The 26,154-nt window shown below is 33.9% G+C and overlaps 1 protein-coding gene across 1 annotated transcript; it reads left to right on the top strand.

Moving 5' to 3' along the window:
• Window positions 1-21,559: 21,559 nt before the first annotated feature.
• LOC127136159 (uncharacterized) lies at window positions 21,560-22,663 on the top strand. The gene has a single exon (XM_051062753.1). It carries the CDS (start codon window positions 21,560-21,562, stop codon window positions 22,661-22,663), a length of 1,104 nt encoding a protein of 367 aa, XP_050918710.1.
• The last annotated feature ends 3,491 nt before the right edge of the window (window positions 22,664-26,154 follow it).

Raw genomic sequence — 26,154 nt, 5'->3', positions numbered from 1 at the left:
CTCATTCCAATGGACATGCCATGACTAGAAAGATGTTGAGAGCAGGCTACTATTGGCTGACATTGGAGTCTGACTGTTGCAAGTATGTGAAGAAATGCCATAAGTGTTAGATTTACGCGAATAAGATTCATATTCCCCCGACACTTCTGAACGTGATTTCATCACCATGGCCTTTCTCCATGTGGGTAATTGACATGATTGGCATGATAGAGCCAAAAGCGTCTAATGGGCACAGATTTATTCTCGTAGCAATTGATTACTTCACCAAGTGGGTTGAAGCGGCATCATATGCAAATGTGACCAGGAAGGTGATTGTGAGGTTTATCAAGAATCAACTCATATGCCGTTATGGTGTGCCAGATAAGATCATTACTGATAATGGATCTAACTTGAACAACAAAATGATGAAAGAGCTGTGTAGTGAGTTCAAGATTTCACATCATAACTCTTCTCCCTATAGACCCAATATGAATGGGGTTGTTGAAGCTGCTAATAAGAATATAAAGAAGATTATCCAGAAGATGGTTGTTACGTATAAAGATTGGCATGAGATGCTGCCATTTGCTTTACATGGATATCATACATCTGTCCGCACTTCAACAGGGGCAACCCCTTTCTCTCTTGTTTATGGCATGGAGGTTGTACTCCCAGTAGAGGTGGAGATCCCATCAATGAGAGTTTGGATGGAAGCCAAGTTGACTGATGCTGAATGGGTTCAGAGTCGTTATGACCAGCTTAATTTGATTGAAGAGAAGAGATTGACTGCCATGTGCCATGGTCAGTTATATCAGCAAAGGATGAAGAAAGCTTTTGATAAGAAGGTCAAACCTCGTGTGTTCCGAGAAGGTGACCTTGTGCTCAAGAAAGTCTTGTCTTTCGCGCCCGATTCCAGGGGCAAGTGGACTCCAAACTATGAAGGCCCATACGTTGTTAAGAGAGCCTTTTCAGGCGGTGCTTTGATACTTACAACTATGGATGGGGAAGATTTCACTCGTCTTGTGAATTCAGATGCTGTCAAGAAATACTTCGCCTAAAAATAAAAATAGAATAGCTCGCTAAGTTGAAAACCCGAAAGGGCGGCTTAGGCAAAAATGAGCGTCTCGGTGGATTGAAAACCCGAAAGGGAGATCCAGGAAAAAGTTAGAGACATAAAAAATATATGTATCCCGCTAGATTGAGTACCTCATCCTGGGGAAATCTAGGCAAAAAATTAGGGATTTGGCAAGTAACTGCATCCTGACAAGACTTTGCTCTACAACTGTCCTCCATCAGAGATCCTTGCTCATTCGTCATCAACCAAAGCTTCAAATACATCGGATTCAGAATTGGTGGAGAAATGATCATTATGTTCAATGTAGCCCTTTTCCAATATATATCACCAATTTCAAATTTGTAAAGATCTATGGAGTCTTGCCATTTACAGACTACCATTCCATCAAATAAATTTGAGCCTTTTATCCAATTATTTGCACTCTTATTTGTGTCTATTCAACAAATGTTTTGCATGTTTTAATTGAGAAAATATCATTTGTTTTAAATAATCAATTTTTTCATAATTTGTTTTTAAACAAAGTGAACATTCACAATGACGAAAGGATACTTAGGAGATCTTTAGTGCTCTCCCAAGGATGGTATGATCCCCAACAGGGTAAGACTTTTGTTCATATTCCTGGCATGTTTATATCCCCTTTCTACCGGGTCCTTTTGTGGTTTTCCTACCAAGTAGAGTGTGTGGTAAGACATTCATTCTTCTGTCGTCCTCAGCAGAGGTGATCTCTTTGGTAAGTACGGTATTTGGTGATTGATCCCCAGATTTTCATTATCTCCTCGGATGAATTCCCCAGTAGAGTTGCTTATGCGGCTGATTTTATCTGTGCAATAATTCCTGTCCCTAGTTGGAATGACTGATGTTCATCCCCCTGCAGAGAACTTTGCTTCCTGGTATCACTTGTCCTCATCAATTGGATGCCCCCAGTGGGACTGGCTTTCTCTCTTGAGATGTAGTACCGGATGTTTGTGTACTTATCCTTTGGAGCTGTCTGTGTTAGAGATGTCTGTTTGTCAGCATTCATCATACATAAACCACGCATGTGTGCATATAATATTTCAAACATTCAGATATTCATGATTGCATTCTTTGCCATATATCTTTGTTTGTTATCCCCTGCTAGTGGGTAATACATTTCCCAAGCAGATTCGGTGTTTCATCCCTCAATATAGAGTCAGCCCCTTAAACAGAAAGTGTTTATCTTTCCTTCCATATTCCCCACCGAGTTATATCCTCGTGGATGATGGTTGTTCCTGTTCCTTCCCAACATATATTGGGATAGGCTTCCCTATTGAGTTATATCCTCACTGGGACGAGTCTTGATTCAGTTTTCCTCTCTGGTTTGATCCTAGATTGGCCTTTTGTGACTATTTCCTGCACTTCCCTGTGTTAAATGGATAATTGCTCAGTATTTAGTAATCATTCATCTTATCCCGGCGGAGTCTGTGGTTTTCTACTTTTATACCGGTAGTTGTAAACCCTATTTCTATCTCCTTGCGGAGTTAATCTTTTGTTCATCCTAATCGATGACGGTTACTTCTCCGTGGTTTTCTACCCAGTATCCGGTAGATGTAACCCCCTCCTTGATGGTTATCTTTATCCAATATTCGGTGTTGATATTTCCCTCAATCTTTTGGATAATTGCTCTGATTACGCAGTTTATCCCCAGCAAGTCATCTTTCATATACCGGTTGTCGGTAATGTTTGTTGCTCCCCTTGAATGGTCATCATTATATACCTAATTTCGGTATCCCGATGTCTTTCTTTCTCGGTCGATTTATCCTTTATTAACCCAGTAATCAGTTGTGGATAATCTTCCATGCGAGTATATTATCTACGTTCTGACGGTAATAAATAATATATCTCATGCACTCTTTGGTCAAAGCCTTTTGTTCTTCCCCAGTTGAGTAAGATTCGTATCCCTTTTGTGGAAATCGAATGTCCATACCATAATCGAGTTTGCTTTTAGCCCTCTTTTGGATGATGAGTGTCTTGGGAATATTCCCCAATTCACGTTTTGGTTGGTCACCTATTATATGCCCAGTAACCGGCATCCTTGGTGTTCCCTCCTTCTGCTCCTTGTTATGACTTGTTGTCCCCTGTGGAGTCAGAATCCCTGAGTTGAAATATACCTTTTAGGTCTTCCTCAGACGTTTTGGATGTTAGATATTCATTCTCCCAGAGCATGTTTTTCCTTCACCCTGATACCGGTGGGATCACATGATCTCTTTTTTGAGCTTATTACCCAGTAACTGGTAATACCTCATTTGTTATTTCCTCAGCTGAGTCCTTAGTGGACATCCCCACCTGAGTCCGAATTTTATCTGAAGTATCCGTTGCGGATGACTTTACTGTAATGGCATATTCCCCAATACATGCGTCTTCGAGTCCGCTCGAGTCTTTCCATTGATTTATGGATTCTCTCCGTGTCTCTCAGTATGTTTTAAGTCGTGACCTGCTCACGCGTTTTCATTCCTTTACTCCCCGGTAGAGTCTCTGCCCCATAGAATGATTATTCATAGGAATCGTCAATTTCCTCCTGATCTTTGCCTTGTGGACACATATCCCCACAGAGTGTTACCATTTTGCATGCATATATCTACATCATGAGGTCTCTTAGGGACCAAAATTCGTCTCTTTGTTTTTATTTAAGCCCATTCTACCTCGTCGAGACGGAGATTTTAACCTTCACTTCTCCGGCTAGAATGACCTTAAATAGGGGCATCTGTAAGACCCCAATTTTGGCCCTAAGATCCCCCATGGCATCATAACATTGCATTTGCAAAGCCTCAAGGATCATGTGCATCTTGGTTCCCTTTGCCTTTGGGTGGGACTTATTGTGAGTGGTTTGAGATCACCAAGCATGCTTGAATTGTATATTATTAGTTTTCTTATTTTGTTTACTAACCAAAAGCACAAAAATATGTCACTAACATCTTTTGTTTGTAGCTTGAGCAATCAACAAGGTCAAGAGCTTCAAGGAAATCATTGGTACAAAGATATGGTCAAGAGAAGATGAAAGCAAGCATGGTAATGGTTCCCAAAGTTCTCATTCATCAAATATGCCTCCCTAGTATCTCAATTCATCATTTTGATCAAAGCAAGTCAAAGGGTTGGAGGTTTTGTTCCCCAGAGAAATCCTAATTCATCTGTGCACCACAATGTCTTGCACATGAAGCAACCTCAGCCCATGGTCAAATACAATCAAGGGAAGTTCTTTAATTCATCATTTCATGCATATTTGAACTTATTTGAGTATCCTCAATCATCAATTCATAAAGATATGAGTCATGGACTTGAGAAGTTGATCAGTCAATTCATCTGACTATTTTGAAATGCACTGAGACCTAACTTTTTATGTGTTGGTCAAATGGAGATGATTCCAAAAGAAAAAATGTCCTTAAGGACAATATGAACAACTTTAATGTTCATCAAAAATTGATTTGAAGCTTAGAAGGTCATCATCCATTCCAAGACATTATAGGTCATTTTGACTGAAACCCTAATTTTGGGTCAACTTCCCAAGGACACAACTCATTCCTTTGTTATGATTTTGAGGTGGGATCAAATGAATTGGAAAGCTTAAGATGTATAATTCAAATTTTATATTGAACAAAATTTCAAAATCTCAAAGGAAATACAAGTGATAATGCAAAACATTATAGGTCACTTTGGACCAAATGCATTGAAAGGCAAAAAAGTCCAACTTCAAGTGCCCATAACTCTTTCATCAAAAATCCAAATGATGCAAAATTTGAGTCCATTTTGATTTTCTTGAGAATATCTACAACTTTGATGTTGGAGGATTTTTCATATGAAGTTTTCATCATCAAAACAGAGGGGCTTGAACATTGGCCAAATTTAGAAACTTTGCCTTTACATGTTATGCACCTTGCACTTTAAACTCAAAATTCACCAATTTCCACATTTCAACTGGATTTTTGCCCAACTTAACAATTGTTCCTTACATCAAAACCTTTCCAACCATTACTCACATGATCATGTTTGGATTTGGCAAATGGTATTTTTGAAGAAGAGAAGTTTTTTGTTCAATTATGCATAACACCTCAAAATTCCATGCACAAGCAATTACCATTTAAATTACACGTTCATTTCACTTTGGTATGATTTCAGATTGCATTTGGCATTGAATTTGGGTCTTGTGGATGATCATGCAAGCCCATGCAATGAATGTCCATTTTCATGCACACGGATTGAATCACACTTGCCTTGCCATTCCCTCTATAAATAAGAGCCTCACTCCATTCAAATTTCATCCATGAGTCAACCTGAAATGCTGCTGAACTGAAAACCTAACCTCTCACCAAAGAAGCTATTTCACTTTTCTTCAGATTTTTCAGATCTAAAATTCAACTACATCTGGTTGAATCTTTGGATCTAAAGCTTCTAGACCTTCATCCTTTAGTCCATTGTACTTCTGTTTTGCCAAAGGAAGCAAGGAAGCAAGCTCAAATCTCTAGAATTCAAGGTTGTTCTTCAACTGGTTTTTTCTTTGAAACTCATCATATATTGATCTATTTGCTTGGATTTTGTGTTGGCTGAAGTCCTCTCAATAGAGGCATCATTATTGTGCATTTAATTTTTGAAATCCGTCAAGTTCTCATGAACATCACAGAATTTCCATCTCTGATTTCTCTCAATATAGAGATCTATAATGGAATTGAGTGATACAGGGATGATGTACATCATCCTAGCTTTCTAATGATGTATAGATTGTGTCATTTGGTTACCTTTTCTTGCTCTGCAATTTTTGAACGTGGCCGGAGTTTGGCCGGAGAAGACGGTGGCGCTGGCCACCGTCTGGTCTCCAGATTCAATCTGGATCGTTCATCCATTTTTCCAGATGCAATCTCCACTGTCCAATGTTATGACTTATTTTAATGTTGGATGTTTCTCATTGACTTGGACTTACCATGAGCGCGCACTTCTGAACCACAGGATTGGCCACGTCAATTAATGAGATCCAATCCAACGCTCCTTGTTTTTTCTTATTTCCTATTTTCTGATTTTATTTCTTTTATTCCTATTATCTTCAAAAATTCATATCTTCTTCATTTTAATTCCAAAAAATATGGGACCAATTGCATTCTTCTCCAAATAATTTCTAGTTTCTAATTTTGATTTTTAATATTTTTTATTTTATCATTTGATATTTTTTGTGAATTTTCTCTTTTTTGGTTATTTTTAATTCATTTTAAATAGTTTTTGATATTCAAAAAATACAAAAATATTTTCCTAACCTATTTGAATGATGATGAATCTATGAAAAATATTCTCATCAATTTTTTAATTGATTTGAGATTTATTTGAGATTTTAGTTCAATTAAGTTTTTTTTGTCCATTTTTAATTAATTAAAAATAGTTTCTGACTTTTAAAAATGCTGAAATTTTTTGTCAAACTTTGTTTGACCTAGTTGAACTTGGGATAAATCACTTGGACCTTTCAAGGTTGATTTGAAGTGATTTTGAAGTTTGACCTTTCTTTTATTTTTAATTCAAGTTTATTTTAATATTAAAAATGCCAAAAATATTTTGCTTATTGTTTGACTTCCAATCTTCATCTCATTTCTGATTTCTCATTGTTTGACTTTGACTTTCAATGTCATTTGGTCAACATACATGGATTGGTACATTTTGTTTTCACCTTATGCACTTTATTCTTTCTTTTTTTCCTTTTCCATTATTCATCTCTTTCTTCTTCTTCTTCCTTTTTCTTTTTGATTAATGAGTTGAAGGTTGATAAGTTAGCTTTGATTAGGGAGACTTAATCTTCCTTGATTCAAATCTAATTCATCTTGATCAATTGATCAAGCGAATGGCTTTGCATTAAGGATAGGTTGTTTCCTAAATTATGCAAAAGGCTTAAACCAATACAAGATCAATTCTCTTCTTCTTTTTGGCATGGAAAGTTGTTGGAACTTGGTTCACTAATCAAGACTTCTAACTTGTGTTGTTGCCTACATTATTATTGACCGGCCTCAGATAGTTGTGACTTCTACATAAGTCCAATTATGATTGCTTAACATAGCGCTAAATTTTTCCTTATGGCACACTAGCTATTAACCACTAACCATTAATATTTACTTTATGCACTTTACTTTTATGCAATTTACCATTTTGGCACATATTACTCATTTGCTTTTTCCTTTGCTCATTGGAGCACATGTTTATGTTAATGCCATTTGCCTTTTGCCCACTTGGGTATATAATCATGTATATATCTTTTGTGCTTGTGTTTGTCTGTTTGTTGTGACCCAAATGCAAAGAATTGGACAAAATGGACTTAGATTTTAGGACCTTACCCAAGCAAATGGAATTTGAAGAGCAACTAGGCCTCATGCCTTTAGAGTGCTTAAATGTCAAAGAGCAACTAGACCTCCTGCCTTTAGAATGCTTAAAGCTTAAGGATGAACATTGAAAGGACCATATTCTAAACTTCCTCTTGTCCATTCTTTGATTGTATTATAGAATCTTTTGATGTGTGTTTTCTTGTGCTAGGGATTCCAACTTGATCCAAATTGAGGAACCATTACCATGAGCTTCTAAGAGAGAGGAATCCAAGATACCTTGAGGAGCCTTCCAAGAATTCATTGATTGTTGATTGCTTGAGTTTATGCTTGTGAGTGCTTATTCCAAAGGATGAGAGCTACTTGGATCATCAATATGATCTCAAGAGATGAACTCCATTTGTGGTTTTGTTTCTTATTCCTTACCTCTTGTATGCTTAGGATTTTAGCCCTTCTTCTTCTTCTTCTCTCCACTCTAACCCAAGCCAAAACTTTTTGTGCAAACATTTAACCATTGTTTTCAACATTAGAAACCTAAGCCTTATGCTTTTGATTTTTAAACTTTCTTTTCATAACACTTATTTTGAATTGAATCTTTAAATCAACTTTGACCATATTTTGTAAATACTTTTCATTGGTAAATATAATCCATTCAAATACCTTTTGTGGTTTCAAAGGCCACTTTCTAATCAAAACTTTTTCATAACCTCTAGCTATTAGGTTTGAGTTATCTTTGTGGTAGATGTAATACTCACCCATATCCTTAGTGATGGACAATGAGTCTTCCATGCTTATTATAGGGTTAACCCCTCACTAGCATGTTGAAGCTATCCTCACATGGTGGATTTGTGGTTTTAGGTTGAGTTTTCTCCCTTGGATAACAAAAGACCTTAAGGCTTTTGGACCAATCAGTCCACTCATTTGTTTTTTTGAGATTTTTACCCCGAACTACGAGGTTTTGATCCTAATCTTTTTTTAAGATGGTACGTAGGCAATGGGTTCATCCATCCAAACACAAAATGTAAATAAACTTGCATGTTCTTTTCTCATATCTTCAATCATGTTTGCACAAATAAATTTTCACAAAAATACCAACCTTACAACAAATATGAAAAGGGCTCCCTAGGAGTACCTAGGATGTTTTGGGTGCCTAACACCTTCCCATTGCATAACCAACCCCCTTACCCAGATCTCTGACTCTCTTTTACTAGTTTTTGATTCGATAAAACTTTTAGGTTTTTGTTCGCTTTCTAACCATTCCTTTGGATAAATAGAAGTGCGGTGGCGACTCGACTTGTATGGATTACCTTGGATTTAGTCAATATCTCCAATGGTAACGAATACCCCGCTACAACAGGGACAAAAAGGCTCCCCCTCAGACTAGAGAGGATATTAAAGAATAGAAGCTCAGAGGGAATTCCCTCTAGTTCCATTTATTTTACCGAAATTCATTTATTTTATTTCCCAATATTTATTTGCTTTGTTTTTTTATTAGGAAAGCGTTATGTCTTTGTCGCTTGTAAGGACATATTGTTTTAAGGGGTGCACTTTTTTCCTACGTACCTGGAAAAGGGTGAAGGTTTTTAATGAGGCACCTCACTCTATTATTCATAAGAATTTGCATTTCCATCCATTCCTTTTATAGGAAACTAAAAGGTTCAAAAAAAGGTTGCCTTTAGAGGCGATCAGATGTTGGATCTTCATGAAGGATCCTTTCCTCCTTTAGAAAAAATCAAATGCTAAATCCTCATTAATGATCCTTTATTCCTTTAGAGGCGGTCAGATGTTGGATCCTTATGAAGGATTCTTGCCACCCTTAGAGGCAATCAAACACTGGATCCTTGTGATGGATCCTTGTCGCCCTTAAAGGCAATTTATTTCAGAATAGGGTTTGAGGAACACATCCTTTTTACTCCCTGTACTGGAAAACCCAATGCCCTAACGAAACCTACTTATCATGTCAGAGTTAAAGTATAGAGACATAATGTCTCAAACATGAACCCGATTAATGTTTTTTATATTCATTAACTTCAGACGATAGGAAGGGAAAAAGCAGGAATATGAGCATTTTCCCTAGGAGAAAGAACCAAGGTCATAATCTTTTTTTCTTTCCTCCTCCAGAATTTTTCCTTCACCTATGTATTTTTCTGAGGAAGCAAAAATGGAAAATCCGAAGGAAAAGAGAAAAAGATTACCCTGGGCAATAATCTTAGTTCGGGTAAGAATCGAACCAAACCAAGGAAACTTGATGTTAATTGGTTTATGAAATGAGTTTTCAAAATTCTACCTGCGAGCCTGTCTACCCGAACCAACCATATTAATTCATATAATTTATATCATCATTATCATGAAAAATAGTATAAGATATTCCATTTCAATAAGAAAAAAATGAAATTCCATTTGTGACATTCATAACATACATGGAGAAACGAAAAAACTAGAAATTTTATATATTATGGAAAATTAATTGATGTAAATTAGATATATTTTTTAAAGTATTTTTACACATTTGTTTCTAATGTATCTGATCAATCCAACACAAACCAACCAGTTGCATTTTGGTTTGGGTTTTATCTAAAAATATGTAAATTCAATTCATACCAATCCATATATTTTTGATCGATTTGGACATCTTATTATCTCGAAACCGAACCAAACCAGCCTGTGAACACCCCTACTAGGCAATGTATCAATTTTTTTTATAGAAGTCCAATGGTACAAGAAATATGTTCACCCAATGGAGTAACTGCCGCGAGGAGTGAAAACGTTCTTACATATTGTGGATGTATGTAAAAAAGGGGGGTTATATTAGTTTTCCTAAGAAAACTATCATTAGTTGCAATAAATGTTGTCCACACTCTCTCCACTAAGAACTCAAGCTTTCATAATTGACTGACGTTTTAACATTTTTAAGGTCAATCAAGTGAAGCTTGACATCTCCCATTAACGTTTGGCTATCCATGTAACATCTGGAAAAAAGGTTATTACTCATCCCCGACTATAGGGTTCGCCTTCCATGGTAATGGCATCCTCATTTGAGGGATTATTCCTCTTGCTGAGGGACTCGCCTTCATAAAAAAGGACGCCTTCAGCTGGGGGACTCGCCTTCATTAAAAAGTACACCTTCAGCTGAGGGACTCACCCCTTTTGTTGAGGGACTCTCCCTCACTAAAAAGGATACCTTCTGCTAAGGGGATCACCCCTTTGTTGAGGGACTCGTCCCTTTGTAGGAGGACTCACCTCCAACCACAAAGCTCGACCCCTGGGAAGTCTGAAAACAATTTTCCCTTTAAAAGTCCTTGTGCTTGAGGAATTGTGTAGTGATATATTTGTGAGAACCTCATATAAGGGCGGCGTGTAGGGTCCTCACCCCACGAGGCATCACCCATGAAGGACCTTTGTGTTATGGGGGACTTACCCTGAGGAAAGACATGTATAATATTGTTATCCATGCACTAGCCAAATGGACAAAGTCACACCATGACTCTCTAGAAAGTAAGCAGTCAACAATCTCCTACAACCTTGGGGGGAGCGATTGCCATCTCTTAGGGTTTTCTGAACCCTAGGTCCAAGGGGTCCCTATAAATACCTCTTCCCTAAAAAGAAGGAAGGAAAAATCTTAGTACCCTTAACAAAGTGCTTATACACATAGTTGGCTCTCTCTTGCCATTGTAAACATCACCAAATAGAGTCTCTTACCATCGTGAGTAAGCCCTAACCACCCTTAACTAAAAGGTATCTGAGTGTCTCGTACGCGTATAGTGATACCACACACTCATGTACATTTTGACAAGTACATTAATTAATTATTATTTAGTTATTTAATTGATATGGATTAAAACATGAGTGAATCCCTGACTGTTCATTATGAAATAATGAAAAGTCTAATGGACCATTACCTGTATATGGACTAAGGTTCCAAATAGACAATACAATAAGCAATATACTAATTTCCCTATTTGAAGAGTACTTAAGTATTAGGAGTACCCACAAGCCAACTAGAGCACATAGTGGCAGATGTTGAGGATATTTTTGGGGGTGCCAAAAATTAAAAAATATATAAAAATTTATTATAAATTGCATGTTCAAATATGAAATTATCTTAAGGACAATGATTCTATTCCTAATAAGAATATTTTCTTTAAAAAAAAAAAAGAAATATGAAATTGGCGGAATTAGGAGTCGAACTCCCAAGAGTCGAATTCTTAACCTTATGTGAAAAATTTGACATTTATCACCCGGTCATATGAAGATGAGGGGTGCAACGGCACCCTCCCGTTCCTATTAAGATCCGTCTCTCGGTGTGCGTCATCTGTCTCACTTTTTTTATTTGTGTTTCACGATTATCATCGCCACTGTTTAGAGATTTTTTTATGTATGATGCATTAAAGTATTTCGATAATCATTAATAAATCAATATGTCGGAGATTATAATTTATATGCATACTAACCAATTTATTTTACTTCAGTATGATTATAATTATAATTTTTGTTATCAATCATGTGTGATGATTAATTATTACAATATTTACATCCGTTACACCCCACACATCTCTCATCATCTCACATGAAGAAATCAAAATATGTGTTAAATTGGTTGGCTACCACTAAGGATGTGCATTTTTTAGGATCACTCATATTTATATAGAAGACAAAAGTTGCACAGACAAACTTGTCAATTTTAGCCTTAAAATTTCAATTTTCCAATGGTGGGATTCCTTTTCCTATTTTCTTTCTTTGGAAGTTTTAGGAAATAGGCATGGCTACCTACCATAGTTTTTGTTTGGTTACATTTGTTTTGAGCTCATTTTATATCCTCTTATTTTTGTGGAAGAGACTCTATCTTATATTTTTGTGGTTGTTGCATTTAATTTACCAGCTGAATGAGTTTTACGAAGATATTCCAATTTCAATAAATAAAAAGTTTTTTTTAATCAAAAGTTAACTTTTTAATCACTTTAAAATAATCAAAACTCAAATAAGACAATCTTATCATTCATAAAGTTTTTGTACTAAGCAATTTCTTAATTACTGTACCACTTATTGTTGTACTTATGTCTAAATGAATGACATGTTACTAATTATTAGATAATTATTGAGAATGAGAGTCAGAGCCAGCCAGAGAGATAAAGAACTTGCTTTACATAACTTTATGATAAAATCAAATCAATTGACACAATGAAGGAAAAACACAAAGAGGTTAGTGTGAAGGGAGGGTTTTCCTATTTTGTCTAATTTAACTTAAATATAATTTTTTAATCTAACACAAAATTCAAAACCGTAAATTAAATCGGCAACATCGCTGATTCAAATACATATTTTTATTAAAAGATATTTTTACACAACTACTATATGTTAACTAAATATTTTTTCTCTTTTATCTAATTTAGCTTAAAATTAGCTTTTCAATCTAATAATCAAAATTTTATATTATAAAATTTTATTTATAAAAATAAATAAATAAAATATCGTAGATTTAAATATACATACACATTTATAAATAAATATCTCTGCAGCATTATCAACTAAACTGTATTGATTGTTGTGGATATTGAAATGATGATGACAAACAAATGAGATATCCTCTAACTAAGCCGTTGAATTTCCGTTATAAATTTGTAGGACCCACTAGGAGCACATGGCCCCAATATGTTTTGGTTGTATTGTGACAAGATTAGGGGAGAGCACCTTTGCGTGGGTACCCCACTGTTGGGTCAACTAGAACATATTTCCCCACCTAATGTAGAGAAGGATACCCTAAGCTAGACAATGTTGTTCCCATGTGCACAAATTTAAGAGCAACATTCCAAAACGACAACCTCCTTTGTGTGTTGCTCTTTCTCTTCCACTCTCATTCTCATAATGTCATCTTTTTGACATCAAGGAATTAGCTAGGTATAAGAGCAACACCACAAGATCTTCCACATTCTATCTGTTAAATCATCTTAATTGGTTCTCAAGCCTCAAAAGATAAGTGTGTTTAAGGAACGTGTTTTTTTTAATTTATTATTTACATATTTGGGGCTTTATTTAAATATGGGTCAAATTGTAATATAAAAAAATATTTGAGTAAATATTTAAAATATTTTAAGCAAAAATATGAATTATATATGTTAATTATATTTCATTCAATTGCATATTTGTTTATTTGTTTGACCTTCTACGTCAAAGCTATTATCAGCAGAGCGGTTTGGACTACATAAAACTGATAGAAGAATCAATTTTGACTTGTGGAAAATTTAAGATGATAATGTGTTGATATAATTAGGATTACATAAGGTGTTGGTCAGTACGCAAGTGTTGATTAACAATTATGCAATGTGTGTAGTGAGATTATTTCGGCGGTTGAAGAACTTTCAATCAACATGGAAGTTACACCATAATTTTAAATATGATTTTCTTCGTATAAAAAATTCTTAGAGTGGTTTCATAACTCGAAAACGCATTGTATATTTTAACTAAACTCACATGCATTTTGATGTCGACTTTATATATTTTATAGTATTATGATATGGGCTCACTTTAGATACTTAGTGGTTAGAGGCTTGTGCGCGACAAAACGGTGAAAAACGTCAAAAACAGGAGGATTTTACAAGAATTTTGCTATCATGGCAAGTTCTTTACATCATGACGGTCGTCACCACCCAAAGGAGTTCGACCCGTCAGTAAAGGTCAACAAAATGAAGAAGAAATATTTGAACCAGATTATGGGTTGACCGTCAGCAAGAAGACAGTCGTCAGCTAGATGAGCGACGAAACGACACCAGCGTGACGCCCATCATGCCTTTTAAGTCCAATTTTTTTCGCCCAATTTCAACAGGCAGTTTTCCCCGCTTCCCATTTTTTCTCCACTGCCTTAGACACAATATTACAACTTCCAGTAGAAATTGTAGCTTATAAAGAGACCCTTTTATGACTCAAATTGATCATCCAAGCTTATTTTTAGAGTAGAAATTATACATTATAAAAGTAATAATTCCTCACATTTAATGTTTATTGCATCATTACAGTCAAGTCTTGAAGCAAAAATACGTCTTGTAATTTGGTGATACTACATTAATCTTGCCGTTATTTTCCAGCATTCTATTACTTTTACTTTACTGCTACTCTTTATATTCTTGATTTAATATTCACTGCTATCAACACAAACATGAATAATACCTGCATTATTTTTTTTATTACCGTTTTTAGCATGTCAACTTAAATCAACTGAGTCTAGAATGTGAAGACCGTCGTACCTACGGTACTCAAATTAATCGTAAAATTTATATCTATATCGAGAATATCTTTTATGTCTGAAAAGTTCTGTTTTTATCAATTAAAGTTCACTACGAAAGCAGGAACATAACAATACCTATTTCAACTCGAAAGAGTGAAACATGTATTTGACGGTAAAAAAACTTAAAAATTAATTTTAAGTACAACAAATACACTTTTTAATTAATTTGGTAAAATCTAATTTTCAAAAAGGAAATTTTAAACTTATAGTTGAACATACGAAAGTGGGTGTTCATACATTTGAAATCTGGTACTAGGCACGCTAAAGCGGATGATACCTTTAAATCATTTTTCTACTAAAGAAAATTTTTAAGCAAAAAAAGATTAATTTTCAAAATGAGATTTCGAAGTTGCAATGCACACACGTGAAAGCGGTCGAATAAATTGCAGAGTCAAAACTGATGTCATAGGTGTTGAGAATGTATCAAGTGTGAGTAGTGTGGACAGTAGTACCACATTGATTGATAATATGGAGACTTGAACATTTATAAGTGAGAGAACCCACTCACCTATCACCTTAAGATTTTGGATGAATATGTGGTGTGTCTCTCACAAAGGTGTTGCTCTACCCACAATGTTCAATGCTCGCTCCCTAGTAAAAAAACTCCCCCAAGAATACACGCGAAAGCGGACAATACCTTTAATTTAATCCTTGTTAGTTATCTTCTCATACTCAGTAATGGAAGAATCTCTGTTTGTTATCTTCTCATACTCAGTATAAGAGATATCATTTAGCAATATAGTTCTAGCCTTGTGATGATTTTTGAAATCCTTCTTTTGTTGATTTGTCATAGCACTTCTTGCTATATTGTTTCCTTTAGCATTAACTAGGTAAACGTAGCCATCGACTTCAAGATCCCAGAGATCAATATCATAACCAAGAAAGAAAATTTTCTATTTTATCTTTCTAGTAATCAAACTTCTTACCATCAAAGACTGGTGGTTTAGCACTATAGTGATCTATTTCATTGTTGTTAATAACGTTAGCAGCGACCATTGTTTCTCACACACAAATTGGATCGGTACTGAACACAATGAAGTGTTGATAAATTTTTTATCACAATTAGAACCGGAGCTCTGATGCCAATTGAAGGTGTGAAAAATACAAGAAAAGGGGATTTGAATTGGGTTTTAAAAACAATTTTTTTACCAACTAAAGAATACCACACAAGTTCTAAGAGCAAAGAGATAAAAACACAAGTATTTTTATTCTAGTTTGCTTGAAACTCAAAGCTACTCCAGTCCACCCGCTAAGGTGATTTTGCCTTATACACAAGGAATTAATCCACTATAATCAACTGATTACAATAATCACAAAGAATAACATTCTTTGTCTTCTCAAGCATCTGACTATACCATAGTCTCCTTAAGGAAAATCACAAAGAACAATTTTTTTGCCTTCTCAAGGATCTGACAAAAACCTGGTCTTCTTAAGGAAATACAAACAAACAGTTTGAATAATATTTTATGTGTTACAAGTTGCTTCTACACAAGCATATTTTACACAAATAAAAAACAAACACGTAAAGAAAAGTATGAACAAAGTCTAGATTTTTTTCACGTAGAAAACAGTCTTATGAAATTGTTGCAGTCCTTCTTTTCTTCAAATCTATAAGTCCTAATTATATAGCATAATAAAAGAGACCATTTGGAGGGAAACATATGGATGCCAATAGAGCGATTGTCCATTGTTGGATTGGTGAAAGGAGTGATACGTAGTATCGTTCTTCGCCCATAATATCAGTGACATGTGTGATGTATAGTATTGTCCTGTATCCACGATATCAGGTAGTGAAAGGAATATTTGATTTGTACCATGTACTATTTGATCACGTATCCATTTTGACCTTATCTTTAAATTCATTGGCTTTTGATGAAAGCTGATGAAGCATGAAAAGAAGAAACACACAACTAGATTCAGAAACCTCAAAATCGTCAGTCATAACCTTGACATCGTCATCAGTCTGGCTTGAGATTCCTGTATCTTCAGAATCTTCAGACTCTTCAGTTAGAACCTTGATAACCTCAACGTCTGACTTGAGATCTTCAGAATCTTTAGTTAAGTAACAAAACTTCATAAGCTTACCATTCTTCAGAAGCTTCATGATCAGAGTCATGTCCAGAAGCAGAAACGAAGAGAACGTTGCAACAACAATATAGCGTATCTTCAGAAACTTCTTAGGAGTGAATCAGCCCAAAAGTAGAAAGGTCATTGCAGCAACACCTTGAAATCTTTAAGAGCTTATCGTGATTAGCACAAAAGCGAAATTTGGAACACAATATTCATAAACTGATGACGTTGCACGTCATATACTCAGAATCACAACTCGCTGTTAAAGTTACACAATAACAAACCATTAAGATACCAAAATTGTTCTCACACAAATACAACATTGCTATCATCAAAACTTAAGGTATAGATTTAGAACCAAATTTTGTTCTAATAGTTTTTTTATTGAGGAATAAACATCATACATTTTTCTAAAAATTAAGATTTGGTTTTAAAAATATCATTTTGTTTCGTACTATGGATATGTAATCTATATACAAAATAACATAAACATCAAAATTGTAAAATATATAAATTTTGCGCATAAAACTTAATCTATACATATTTCATAATTCAATTAGATAAATCTGTCATTTACTAACAAATCATACTTTTAGATTTATTTAATATATGCATGTATCAATTAGTTAAATATATTTTTTAAATGAGAGATGACAATTTTACACATCTCTAAAGAATACCTGTAAAATTACTCAGAACAAATAAGCTAAAAATCCATAAAAATAGATACAATCATAAGCTCAAAGAATTATCTAGAAAAATAAGTGATTATGAATGCAACTTAAATAATTATCTACAAAAATAAATGAGTATGAATGCAGGTATAAACATTTTGGTACCCATCCCGTCTTATACTCGCATAATATATAGTATTTATTATTTTCATTTATATATATATATATATTTTTTAATTTATATTATCATGTAAAAATATATGTATCAATTTTTTTTTAAAATATCAATATTAAACATTTATATATTTAATATTAGTGTTTATTTATTTCAATAATAAATTATTTAAAAACTTTTTAAAATTTTAAATTATATAATATTAAAAATTAACTATTTATTTTAAATAAAAATGTGGTATAAGATTTACATACTCATAAAGCATAAGTATGAATGCTAATTTTAACAAAAATCTCAAAATATCACCATCCCAAATTAATTTTTCAATCTGTCACCATTTTTATCCTTTTGTGAGCTTATTTTAATATTTTTCAGGGGCCTCCATCTAAGATGGCCGACGCCCCCAGAGGTTTAGTTGGGATGCACCATCTGGGATGGAGGGTGTATTATTTTATTTTATTTTATTGTTTTTTAATTTCTGAATTAATTTAAAATGAATAAAATAATTAAGTAATATTAAAAATTAATTAAAATATTATATTTAATAAAAATTAAAATATTTTTTTTAATAAATTAAATACTTTGTTATATAATATTTTTCATTATTATTTAATATTAATTAGTTAGGTTAATTTTTATTTAATATTTGTAATAAATATATAATACTAATTAAAAATTAATATTTAAAAGTAAATTAAACAATAAGTTGTTTTAAAAATAAGTTGTTCTAAAAATGATTTTAATAGTAAATAGTGACATATTATTAAAAAAATATTTATTAATAATTAATTAAAAATTTAAAATTATATAGCTTTTTATGTAATATTTGTAATAAATATTTAATATTACATAAAAATTAATATTAAAAAGAAAACTTAGACTTTTTTTTTACAAATTAAATTAATTGTTACATAATAATTTTTAATAAAAATTGAAAAATTAATGATACTTACAATAAATTTATTAATTGATGATTACATATTATTTTTAGTAAACTTTAAAAATTAAATAAAAAATATAATTTAATATAATATTAATTAAAAACGATACTTACAATGTTTACTTTCTTAATATTTTTTAACTATAATTACAAAGGAAAAGAGATTACAAAGAAATTAATTGTGACGTTGATTGGGATCTTCATCGACGAAATGACTATCAGTTCCACATCTTGCACGTACTTGAACGCGGTGACCATGACCTAATGGTTGTGTTGAGGTAGGTATAGGAGGGGCAGTAGTTGTGGACGGATTAACAGTGGTTTGAAGAATGGGCGGTTGCTCACGAAAAATTTCGAATGCCTCAAAATTCTCAAAATCCATACTAGGAGAAAAGTTATTTAATCTTTGTGTGAATGAGGTGGGGTTTGGGTTTGAAGGTTATATGGTTGCGATGTAATAGTCGTTCACATCGGTGGTTGTTGATTATTGATGTGTAGTTGAACAGTCAAAGTTAGGTGGTGGGATGGGTGTGTAGTTATGTGGGGGACGTAGGTATGGTTGCTGTTGGGTTTGAGAAGTGTAGTGTATTGGGTTTTGTGGTGTTTGGTATGGGTAATTAGTAGGTGTTTGTTGTGTTAGTGTATGGAAGTTTGGTTGTTGGTATAAGGTGTGTTGTGTTTGGGTTTGGTAGTTTGGTTGATGGTATTGGGTGTTTTGTGTTTGTTGTTGGTAGGGTTGTGTATATTGACTTTGTGGTTCATATTGGGTGGAAGTCGAAGTTTGTGTATAATATTGGTTGGGAGGGATTCTTGTTTGGGGGTTTGTTAATTGTGGTCACGGTGCAGTCGACATTTGTGATGTGTAATAGTGCTGACGGGGGTCAATAAATAGTTGCCCAATTGACGCGTATCGTAATGGAAGATGTCGTAGCTAATTAATATATTCTTCGGTTGGCTTCATTTCTCCCTGAAACGTTACCCCAGTCAAACACAGTCAGTGTCTATTTTCCTAAAGTTGTTGTTCGTTTCTATTCAACGTTGTGTAACTATAATTCCATGACTCTTGCATAGTCATGGTATGTTCTTCTTGTAGGCATTTAGGAGGATTGGGTATGTCTTGATAATACCCAAATTGCAATTTTACCCTATCCGATTGATGCATTTCAACGATCCAAAAGCACAAGATTGGTGTTGTTGCGCTCCAAATCAAATGATTATCATTCTCCAAGGGGGGGTATCCAAGATATGGCCTCCATATAAACTGTGATTGTATTAAAAAAATACGTAAGTTTACCATTTATTGTTTGAGTGACATGTAATAAAAAAATTAGTCAAACCAAAATTACGTTTGTTGACGACGTGTGATTGAATATGACACGGTACCCATCAAGGTAATGACGAGGACTTTTAGAGCAATTTTTTTTCTTGTTGGTCGAAGCCCATCTAAAAAGTAGAGCAACATTATATTGAAAGATTAACATATTATATAACACAGAGAACATAAATGTAAAACAATGGATTTACATGGAAATATTAAGACTACATTGATGCATATGGATGACTTGGAACTGCAGAACTAATTGGTGCTATAAATGGGAATCGTGTAAACCCCCATGTTTGTAGCAGAATAACACACCCCCCATACCATCAACACCAACGTCAACTGCTTTGCACATTTCCCTATATAGAAATGCTAACACAGCTGATCCCCAACTATATTCACCACACTGACGCAAATCCTGAACAAATGGTATCCACATACTATGTATATCTTTTTCCGATTTATCAGGGAATAAAGTTAAGGAGATGCACAATATAATATAAATTCTTGTGTATATAATGAGTTCGTCATGGGAGGTATTTTCAGATATTTGAGTTTCTTATAGTATTTGTTCTAACCAAGAGATACGGACACGTCTACCTTTAATGTGGGGCATCAATTAACTTATGGTTTTGGGTTCTAAAAGCTCTTTCGGGTTCCACCTGATACATGTAGCGAAAACAATAAACAAAATAACAAAGAAAATGTTAAACAATTATCAAAACAATAAGTATCACTTACTAATGCTTGAATGTTATCATTAGTTCTCCTATGTTTATCGCCCATCCAAAAAAAGGAGTTTGAGACATACTGAGATTTGGTAAAAATGATAGAAGCTTGAGTTGTGGTAAAAATGAAATGATGATAAAGAAGTGTGAGTTGTGGTAAAAATGAATTGATGGAGGAGTATTTAAGATATATTTTCATGACGTGTTCTAGTTATCATTTTTAGATAATGATACAATATCATCTGTTGTTCTACGAAAACTAACATACAACTCTAATGGACCTAAGTTAATGAAATTTAAATAATTGTCAAACATTTCACGTACATCTTCATCATTACAAATTCTAATTTCTTCATACAGCAGCATGCCATTTGAATTAATGTATGGTTTTCGATAGCGCAAAGCAACAATTTCTCTCTCAAATTCGGTAACATGAAGTATCTGAGTTTGGATGTCGTCAAAATGAAAGTTTTCCATTATTTTGATTGATATTGGATCAGAAATACTATTGCAAGAATCAACTTTTTTAGATGATATTGGTTTAATAATGTATACTAGACCAATTAAGAGAGGCATGTGGGTAGCTTATGCGTTTTGAATTGCTCTGGTTTGGCTTTTATACTGTGTTTGATAAGACCAAACATGCAGTATATATACAACTTCCAAGATGGTGGACATAAATAGTAGCTTTTCAGAATTTTTTTGGTGTACTCCAACAAAGATGGCGGTCCCTAACGTATCCTCTTTTCACATGCCTAGGTCCTCCAACCAAGACGGCGGACCCCTTCATGCTCATGTTGCACGTGCGCGTCATCCCAAATGGCGGACCAAAAGCACATGGAACCGCACGCGCATGACCCCTACGTCTCAAACGGCGGACCCCTTCTTACTTTGCAGAGGTAGTTGAGGTCCTCTATCTCAAATGGCGAACGTCTTCCGCATGGCTTCCACGTACCATTCCAAACAGCCCTTGTATATAATTGAACCTTTAATTTTCAAATTAAATCATACATACAATGGCTCAAAACAATATCACAGTTCAAATCCATTATAATGGGAGTATTTTTCCAGATGTTAATGTCGGAGTCATATTTCAAAACACAAACGTACAACAACTCAAAATACACCCCAGATCCAATTACACGCATCTAAAAGAAAGACTCGAAAACAAGCTCCGACAACAGATAACTGATATTTATTATCGATATCCATGTTTTAATGACGGTGTTAACAACGTGACTTATACAAAAACGAAAATAGAAGACGACAATGACGTCGGGTTAATGTTCCAGTGTCATTCGACGTATAATTTGTCAAATGTGATTGAGTTATACGTATGCTTAGTAGACCATAATGAGGGTGATCAAGTAACGTATCCAACACAAACTTCTCAATCTCGTCAATATCAAATGAGTTTAGAGACTATATTGTCGTTGACACCAGTTCCAGATGAGGATGTCGGAGATGATAGTGACTATGACGAAGCGCGATACGTAGATACGCAGAATCGTTTCAGTGGAGAAAGTGAGAACTCTGACAATGATATCCCCGCGATGCATCAAGATCAAGTTCAGGATCTGTACAATCCACCACTACACATGAGAAATCCCACATACTCACTTGACGAAGATGCATCAATTTTTGAAACCACGGAGCCACTTCGGATAGGGGGGTTGCTTGGCATGGAATTTAATAGTAAAGAGGGGTGTGTATTCTTCATTCGCCAATTTCACATCAGAAACTGTCTTGATTATTCCGTTTATAAGTCAGATTCTAAACGACTCATAATCAAGTGTGTTAACGAAGAATGCACCTTCAAATGCAGAACATATGTGGGGAAGGGGAATGGTACGTGGGTGATCACTAAGGTTAGCGGTCCGCACACATGCATGTCTTCCACAATGTCTCAAGATCATAGAAAACTTGACTCTAATCTAATATGTAACAGTATCAAGTCTCTAATCAACAGTGATGCCTCACTAAAAGTGAAACACATTATCACTCATATTCGGGAGACATTCAACTACACAATCTTTTACAAAAAGGCATGGATTTCAAAGAATAAGGTTATCGCTACTATTTATGGAAACTGGGAGACTTCATACAACGACCTGCCGTAGTGGTTGTTGGTCATGAAAACATTTCTACCAGGTAGTATAATAGAACTCGAGACCCTTCCTGTATTTTCAAACGAAGGGACTCAAATCATTGGTGCTAGAGTTTTTCACCGCCTTTTTTGGGCTTTCCAACCATGCATCAAGGGTTTTGCATTCTGCAATCCGGTGGTTCAAGTAGATGGCACATGGTTATATGGAAAGTACAAGGGAACTTTGTTAATGGCCGTGGCACAAGACGGAAATGGGAACATATTTCCAATAGCTTTTGCATTAGTAGAGGGTGAAACTGGAGAAGCATGAAGTTTTTTCTTGAGAAATCTTAGAATGCATGTCACACCACAACCTAACCTATGTTTGATATTAGATCGACATGAGTCAATAAAGAGTGCCTATAATAACCCGGATAATGGCTGGCAACACCCTCCCTCCTCACACGTCTATTGCATCAGACATATAGCGCAAAATTTCATGAGGGAATTCAGAGACAAGGAACTTCGAAAAAAAAATTGTTAACATGGGTATCTTCCAAAACATATCTTTGTTACCATATCTAACAGTAACTTCTACGTACTAATTTAGTTTTCATTTTCATTTTTAGGATATGCATTAAATGAGGCAACATATGAATACTACAGGGGAGAGATACGTAAGGTTAACATAGCAGCGTTAGAATGGGTAGACAATATTCCAAGAGAAAAATGGACGAGATCATTTGATGGAGGGAAATGTTAGGATCATATGACTACCAACCTTGCAGAATCAATGAACTCAGTTTTAAAATCCACACGTAACCTACCTATTACCGCTTTGGTAAAATCAACATATTATCGATTGGGCACACTGTTTGGGAAAAGAGGACATGATTGGACTAAAATGTTGGGTTATGGCCAACTGTTCACTGAAAACTGCATGAAGAGAATTGAGGAGGAAGTAATCAAATCAAATAGCCACACGGTTATGCAATTTGATCGTGAGAGGTTCTGCTTCCTGGTCCAGGAAACTATTCATCATAGTGACAGCAAATCGACTACCCACTACAACGCCGACCTTCAGAATCTGACGTGTGAGTATGGAAGATTCCAAACGTTTCACGTCCCTTGCTCACATGTTATTGCAGCGTGTTTAAGCATAAGACAAGACTATTCTGTGCATATACCTGACGTGTTTAAAGTTATAAACATATTTAAGGTCTACGAGGAGAGTTCCTCGGGATCCCGACCGAAACAAGTTGGCCACAATATGAAGGTGACACGCTATGCCACAACGACCGCATGCGGAGAAACAAGAAAGGTCGCCCAAACAGTTGTCCGATTAGAACTGAAATGGACAACATTGAAAAAGAAAAAAGGAGGTGTGGTATTTGTCGAGAAATAGGACATATGTGCAGAAAATGTCCAACCAGGCCTGACCCTTCTACTTAGTTATGTCTGAAGTTTTAGTATATTCAATCTTCGTTATATTTCGTTTATTTCCTTTTTTCAACAACAAGTTCTATTTAGAGCGTAACATTATCGTCTACAACACAAGACAGGTTACAACATAATAACAACTTCAAATAAAGATAAAAACTACAACTATTCCAACACATTATAACAACTAATCACTCCAACACCTTTTATCATATTATCAATTTAAACGACAACAGCTAAAACAAGTGGATCTTCAACACCTCGACTAACTTCTCCATTATGCGCAGAAAACATACAAGTAACATCCAGATCATTTTCTACACAATCCCAATAATGCATGTATGTACCATCTGGGCTAGCATCCGTAAGAGTTATGTAAGGACAATAATATTCAATTTTTCCAACACGTCGAATCAGACCACCCAGCTGTCCAAAACTTGTGTTGATGGCAGAAACCAACTGTTTGAACTTCCATTGTGGATTCAAACAAACCCTCATCTGCTTATCTGTTTCAAAGAAAACAATACAACACAGAGACATGATTCACAACTAATATATTCATCTGTCATATGCTTCCTCTATTTATAGAAAACCTAATGGAAATAAAAAATAATATTATAGTATTGTTTAAGCGGGAAAAATCTATATCGAAATATTATTTGGGCGAGAAAAATAATATTAATTTTTTATTTAATTTTTCATTTTTATTAAAAATATTATGTAACAATTAATTTAATTTGTTAAAAAAAATTTAAGTTTTCTCTTTAATATTAATTTTTATGTAATATTAAATATTTATTACAAATATTACATAAAAAGCTATATAATTTCGAAATTTTAATTAATTATTAATAACTATTTTTTTAATAATATGTCACTATTTATTATTAAATTCATTTTTAGAACAATTTATTTTTAAAATAATTTATTATTTAATTTAATTTTAAATATTATTTTTTAATTAGTATCATATATTTATTACAAATATTAAATAAAAGTAATATAACTAATTAATATTAAATAATTATGAAAAATATTATATAACAAAGTATTTAATTTATTAAAAAAAATATTTTAATTTTTATTAAATATAATATTTTAATATTACTTAATTATTTTATTCATTTTAAATAAATTCTGAAATTAAAATAATAATAATAATAATAATAATGCACCCTCCATCCCAGATGACACATCCTAACTGAACCTCTGGGGACGTCCGCCATCTTGGATGGAGGTCCTGAAAAATATTAAAATAAGCCCACAAAAGCACAAAAATGGTGACAAATTGAAAAATTGATTTGGGGTGGTGGCATTTTGAGAATTTTTTTTCACCACAGTGGCATGGAATAATGGCATGGAGGTCAAACTCTCCAAAGTTTACGACTATCTCATAATTCATCTTATCTTTTTTAAGAATCATCATAATGGAAATTTGCGCGTAATCAATTCCTTCCGTTTTATAAATAGTACTTTATTTGCATGTTCTCTTTATAATATTAATGCTTTTATTTTCTATTATTATACTCTTATTTAATAATTTTTACTCTATTCAACTATATTATTAATTATAATTAATAATGATACTTTAATAAATAACAATAATTTTATAATAAAATCAAAACTTTAACTATTTTTTAGGATAAAACATTTCTTATGAAATAGTATTGAGAATGTAATAAAGTGTGAGTAGCCTGAGTAATAGTCTCACATTGATTAAAAATATGAAGATTTGAGAATTTATAAGTAAGTTAATCCATTCAGCAGTATCACAATGTTCAAGGCTCATTTGTGAAAAATCTTTCCTAACACAAATTGAGAGAGTAAATAAATAGACTTTATTTCCAAAATATAAATAAATAAATAATTTTTTTAAGACTAAAAACAACATTCATTCAAATTGATAGAATACATAAAATAATACAAATTCAAAATTGCTATAAATTAAAAAGGATGAATTTGCGAATAAATCACAACACTCATGTTAACGATCAACACAACGTTACATTAATACGACGAAATCACCAAAAATTAAAAATATATGTGAAATCGCTTATTTGAATAAAAAGTAAAGAAATAATAATT

Source organism: Lathyrus oleraceus, chromosome 4 (assembly GCF_024323335.1).
Source record: "Lathyrus oleraceus cultivar Zhongwan6 chromosome 4, CAAS_Psat_ZW6_1.0, whole genome shotgun sequence".
Taxonomy (NCBI): domain Eukaryota; kingdom Viridiplantae; phylum Streptophyta; class Magnoliopsida; order Fabales; family Fabaceae; genus Lathyrus; species Lathyrus oleraceus.
Note: the sequence above shows the minus strand (reverse complement) of the source record. Positions and strands in the feature narration are given on the sequence as shown.

Excerpts from the sequence above, each read along its gene's own strand:
- LOC127136159 (XM_051062753.1), top strand. The coding sequence starts at position 21,560 with ATGGCTCAAAACAATATCACAGTTCAAATCCATTATAATGGGAGTATT.